Below are 6,005 nucleotides of genomic sequence, written 5' to 3' on the forward strand. Positions count from 1 at the left end.
GGAGCGTCCAGCCTCGGCCTGAGGGCTTTTCCGTAAGGAACACCTTTAACCCGGCCCCAAGCCCGCCATGGCCTCGGCAGCTGAAATCCAGCCCGAACCAAAGCAGCACGTTTTAAGAACGAAGGCTCGGTGGCGCTTCCTGTAGTGGAAAGAATTGCAAGACGGTGATAAGAACTTTGCTTCCTCGGAAAAGGAGCGCTTGGAACCGTCGTGGTCCCTTCCTGTATGTTGTTTTACATCCCTTTTCATAGAGCCACTGTTAAAGCAATGGAAAAGGCTGTCGGCTTCTTCCATGTTTTAAAATGTTGTTTTCGTTACCACAGGAGCTGAGCCAATGACTCTGGGCTCCCCGGCATCTCCAAAACCAGGAGCTAGCGCTCAGTTTCTTCCTGGATTCTTGATGGGAGATTTACCTGCACCAGGAACTCCTCAACCACGTGCTCTAAGCGGCCCTTCAGTTGGTGTAACGGAAATGAGGTCTCCACTACTTGCAGGTCAGAATTTGTTAAATGCTGAAAATTGCCCTTAAAAGTAGCATTTTGCTTTGTCTTCTTGTTCTGCGTGACTGTTGCAGATTTGACTTCTTGTTGTGTAACTTGCCATAAATGACCCCTGGTTGTTGAAGAAACAGTCAGCTGGATTGTATTCAGTGGAGTTTGGCTGGATTTGTCCAAGTAGACTGAAGTTTAATGAACGTTTTAAACGTGGCAGCTTTGGTAGCAGGAAAGGTTGCTGTTAGAGGGAAGGCAGTATGAACCTCTCCTAATACAAAACCAGTGTATAGCGCTCCTTATGAGGCCGTTGCACGTACAGCTATCGGTGTTGTCTCTCTGTTAAAAGAGGGGCGTCTGCTGCCAAACTACATGCAGCTTGTGCCAGCTGGTGGTTTCTTTGCAGTGAGGTCTAAAATGTCACTTACAGGTTGTCAGACTTACACAGACGAGACAGAGCAAAAATAAAAATTACTTCTTAATTAACTTGCTAATTACTTTTTCATTAGTGTGTAGTGATTGTATTTATGGTCTGGATGTCTGCTGTAATTGGACCTTTCCTAAGAGGTGCTTATCTCTTTCCAACCACCTAATTGCTCCGACCAGAAAAAGTCCCTACCCATGGTTATAAGATGGTGGTATTACATGTCTGTTTTGTTCTCTGAGAAGTATGAGGGAGTAGTTAACAGCTTGATTGATTGATTTGACGTGACGAGTGATCTTAGCATTTATATTAAATCAGTTGGAGTAATCCAAGTATACAATGGTGTTAGTGTGCTTGTCATTTTGAAGGAGGAATTGAGGGTTAAAGTACTGCAAAATAATTTTAAATACTCTTTTCTTTCCATTTCAAGCAGAAATGGACTTGATGATCCCTATGGGTCCCTTCCTACTAGAGATACACTATGATTGGTGGTCTGCTGGTCTCCTGGCACCTGCGTAGTGTTTCATTGTTGACTGAGGTTAAACCATGACATCAGAGGTGTAAACATTTTAGATGTTGCTCATGTCAGGAGGTAGTTTCTGACATGTATGTGATGTTCTTATTTAGAACATTCAGGCCGGAAATGTTTGGTAGGCCAGATGGCATTGCAAACCCCCAGTGACACAATCAGCAGTCTCTTATGGCTGAATTTACTGTTGAAGTGTCAAGAACAAGTAGCAGTGGAGTAAAATTACCAGTTTTCTCATGCTCTTCATTTGTTCCGTTGAGTTGCAGGAGCGTCTCCCCCCCAGCAACGGGTAGTCCCTACGCATAAAGATAAAAGTGGTGCTCCGCCAGTTAGAAGTATATATGATGAATTATCTAGCCCTAAACTTGGATCAACGCCTCTGACCTCAGGAAGACCAGTAAGTGGTTTAGGTATTGGCCTGTTCTTAGCAGAAGACGTGGGGTAGCTTACTACTTCAGTGAATTCTTTAGCTCACTTGTGTAAACTGATGGCCTTTCACCGAATGAGCAGTCTCCTTATGGAGTGTTGCCTTCTGAGAAGTTTATTCTGAAAGTTCAGGTTCTCTGTGAAGGACAGAATCCAGTACTGTCTTAAAGGACTACTTATTTAAAAAAAAAATAAAAGAGCTGCTATCAAAATGCATGTTGATAGGTCTACAGTGCTCCAGTTTGTTTCATCTTGTATCTTACAAATCATAGAAAGGGAAAAAGTCACACATAGCTGTCGGCTAAGCTGATTTTACCTCCCCTAACTTTATAGATTCACAGAATGGTTGGGGTTGTAAGGCACTTTAAAGATCATCCAGTTCCACCCCCCCTGCCATGGGCAGGGACACCTTCCACTAGACCAGGTTGCTCCAAGTCTCATCCAGCCTGGCCTTGAACACTTCCAGGGATGAGGCATCCATAGCTTCTCTGGGAAGCACTTCTTCCTGATATCTAGTCTAAATCTCCCCACTTTCCATTTAAACCCATTAGCCCTTGTCCTGTCACTACAGGCCCTTGTAAAAAGTCCCCCCCAGCTTCCTTGTAGCTCCTTCAGGTACTGGAAGGCTGCAATAAGGTCTCCCCAGGGCATTCTCTTCTCCAGGCTGAACAAGCCCAATTCTCTCAGCCTTTCTTCATAGCAGAGGGGCTCCAGGCCTCTGAGCATCTTCTAAAAAAGCAGTAAAAGTGTTTTGGATCTTGAAATTCCTCTCTGTTAAATAACTGCTAGCTGCTAAAACTTGAAGTAGGCTTCTCTTCAGGGCAGTGGCACTGAGTAGTCGGGAGGGATAGTCAGTCTAGTGATGAGGGAAACAAGTGGGGGTTACGCTCCCGTGATTTCTGAGCCCTTTAGACAGTGAGAATCAGATGCTGGTAATGTATGACACTAGTGTCCTTTCCATCAAGATGCACATGAATGTGTGACTAGTGAGACGCCTGTTTTGAAAAAGTTAAACCAAGGTTTCTGAGTATTGATACCCAAAGCTACTTTGTTTCACAAAGCATGTGTCATTGGTGATGGGTAATGGGCTTTTCACTTCCTATTACCTAAAGCTCATCCTAAGCTTAAATGAGCTTCATGTATACAGGTAGCTCTTTCTTGTCAGATGGTAAAATACTGTAGACAGACCCTGAATCCTGTTGGTTGTGGTGCTTTCCCTCCTGTAGTCTCTCTGCACTCCCATACTTGCATTTAAGCCGCTGGTCAGGAAAGTGAACTGCATTGTCTTCTGAGGCTTAGTAATGAGCTGGAAATTCCAGACTGCCATGGCTGAGGGCTGCTGGATGTCCAGGCTGTGTGCTAGAATGTGAAAACATTGTGAAGTAACTTTCAGTTAAAGCTTGTAACAATTGTGTATGAAATAGACATGTAGTGTCTGCTCTTACTTTTAGAAGTTAAGGGTAACGTAAGGCAAACAGTTAATATTCTTGCTTGATGCTTAAGTCACCTGGAAACAACCTCCTCTGCTCTGAGAAGTGTACCTGTAAGAATGATTTGTTACTGTCTGTATTTTAATACAGGCCAGCTTTTCTCTGACACAGAGCCCAGTGGTTGGAGCTATGCCATCAACTCCTGGAACAGGTAGGTGTCCTGTCAGAATATATCATCTGTTTTCTTACTGCTTGCCTTAATGCACAATCATCATCACTGTTCAAGCTGCATCAACTCCTTTCTAGTTGATGGAGTTGCATTTAGAAGCTTTGCAAAAGGTATCATGATGTGAATAGGAAATGCTACAGCTGAGATTTCGATGAATCATAGACTCTGAGCGTAGTTGGAAAAGATCTTTAAGGTCATCAAGTCCAACCGTTAACCTAACACTGCCCAGTCCACCACTAAGCCATGTCCCTAAGCACCACTTCTGTATATCTTTTAAATCCCTGCAGGGATGATAACTCCACCACCTCCCTGGGCAGCCTGTTCCAATGCCTGACAACCCTTTCAGTGAGGAAATTTTTCCTAATATCCAATATAAACCTATAAACCTCCCCTGGCACAACTTGAGGCTGTTTCCTCTTGTGCTATTGCTTGTCTCTTGGGAGAAGAGACCAACCCCCATCCCTCTGCAACCTCCTTTCAGGTAGCTGTAGGGAGCGATAAGGTCTCCCCTGAGCCTCCTGTTCTCCAGGCTAAACCACCCTAGTTCACTCAGCCCTTCCTCACAGCACTTCTGCTCCAGACCCTTTCCCAGCTCCATTGCCCTTCTCTGGACTTGCTCCAGCACCTCAGTGCCTATCCTGTCATGAGGGGCCCAAAACTGACCACAGGATTTCAGGTGCAACCTCACCAGTGCTGAGTGCAGGGGGACAATCCCTGCCCTGGTGCTGCTGGCTACACTGTTCCTGAGGCAGGCCAGGATGCTGTTGGATGCCTTGGCCACCTGGGCACACTGCTGGCTCACATTCAGCTGGCAATGGTCCAACACCCCCAGGTCCTTTCCTGCTGGGCAGCTTTCCAGCCACTCATCCCCAAGACTGCTGGGAGTTGCTGGGGCCCAAGTGCAGGGCCTGGCACTTGGCCTTGTTGAACCTCATACAGTTGCCTTCAGACCATCAATGCAGCCTGTCCAGATCCTTCTGCAGAACCTTCCTGCCCTCAGGCAGATCAACATTTCCACTTAACTTTGTGTCACCCGCAAACACACTGAGGGTGCACTCAATCCCCTCGTCTAGGTCATTGATGGATATACACAGAACTGCCCCCAGTACTGAGCTGAGGAAGCCCTGATGGGTCGCCTTCCATCTTCATAAGGGTCCTGACTTGTGTAAGAACTTAAGCTTAGCAAGAAGCCACAATTCTGCTGTGTTGTTCCTATCTGGCCTCTGTATTAAGCTGCTGGTGTTCAGAGGTCAAGGAGAAAACTATTGCTAGTCATAAAACTTACTAACATGCTTGTAGATGTGCATTTGGGATTGACTTACTGTTTGTCTGTGTCTGCAGTTAAATCTCCATCAAACTCTTCCATACAAACTGAAACGCTTGATACTGAATTTATTTATACTATAGGCTCTTAAGCTTATCTGTCTTGCCAAAGTAATTTGTTAAACAATGTCATTTCAATTTAACAGCTTCAAGCATGTTCAGTCCTGCGAGTATTGGGCAGCCTAGGAAGACTCCTCTGTCTCCTGCTCAGCTAGATCCTTTTTATACTCAGGGTGATTCCCTGACTTCAGAAGATCAGCTTGATGGTACATGGGTGACAGTATTTGGGTAAGTTGATTTCCAAAGTATAAGAAAAAACATGGGTGGCTTCTTTGCACCGTATGGACAGAAGTACTTGGATGTTGCTGTTGTCTGACATTCCTGGGTTCCACAGGAGATACAACTGCAGTTAAAGGCAGCGAATGCATAGATTTTAGTGAAGGACCTTACCTTCACCTACATGCTCTTTGTTTCTGTTGTTGTTGTTAGAAAAGCAAGATTCTACCCCTGAGGTGTGTGTTGAAGTAAAAATGCCTGGAAGATAATATTCCTCAAGTTGCTGCTTCCAAAATGGCATTAACACACTGGTCTCTTGGATTTCTAAACACCCTTCCTAGGCTTGTATTTTACTACCAGGATTCTTAAACTGCTCATAATAATTTTTTGAGTATTTTTTCTGCCTTTCAGATTTCCTCAAGCATCGGCTTCCTATATTCTTCTACAGTTTGCTCAGTATGGGAACATACTAAAGCATGTGGTATGTCTTAGGTTGAGATTTTTTTTTTCTGAGAACAGTCTGCTTCATTTTTTAAAGGGCTAAATCTCACAATTTCCACTTATTCTCAAGCAGATGTCCAACACAGGAAACTGGATGCATATTCGGTATCAGTCCAAGCTTCAAGCCCGGAAAGCCTTAAGCAAAGACGGGAAGATTTTTGGTGACTCTATCATGATTGGTGTCAAGCCATGTATAGAGAAAGTAAGTAAACAGCTGCTTTTCTTTACATCCAAGGCCCTCCACTTCTGGGATTCCTCTTTATTTTCCCTGACCTCTTTCACTCTTTTCTTTTTGAATTGCAAAGCATAGCTAGTTCAGTTATACAGTTTATTATACCTGACAGGAGTGAGTCTGAAGTAGTTGACAACATTTCCT

General features: G+C 44.4%; 1 protein-coding gene across 1 annotated transcript in view; it reads left to right on the forward strand.

Moving 5' to 3' along the window:
* The first annotated feature begins 323 nt into the window (after window positions 1–323).
* The window catches only part of NUP35 (nucleoporin 35kDa), an 8,807-nt gene continuing 3,125 nt past the window's right edge, over window positions 324–6,005 (forward strand). The window contains exons 1-6 of the mRNA XM_010147336.1: window positions 324–494; window positions 1,711–1,841; window positions 3,451–3,511; window positions 4,999–5,140; window positions 5,540–5,609; window positions 5,703–5,831. Coding sequence (XP_010145638.1) covers window positions 335–494; window positions 1,711–1,841; window positions 3,451–3,511; window positions 4,999–5,140; window positions 5,540–5,609; window positions 5,703–5,831 — 693 coding nt within the window. The 5' untranslated portion in view covers window positions 324–334. The remainder of the gene's footprint in view (window positions 495–1,710; window positions 1,842–3,450; window positions 3,512–4,998; window positions 5,141–5,539; window positions 5,610–5,702; window positions 5,832–6,005) is intronic.

Source organism: Eurypyga helias, unplaced genomic scaffold (assembly GCF_000690775.1).
Source record: "Eurypyga helias isolate BGI_N326 unplaced genomic scaffold, ASM69077v1 scaffold3850, whole genome shotgun sequence".
Lineage (NCBI taxonomy): Eukaryota > Metazoa > Chordata > Aves > Eurypygiformes > Eurypygidae > Eurypyga > Eurypyga helias.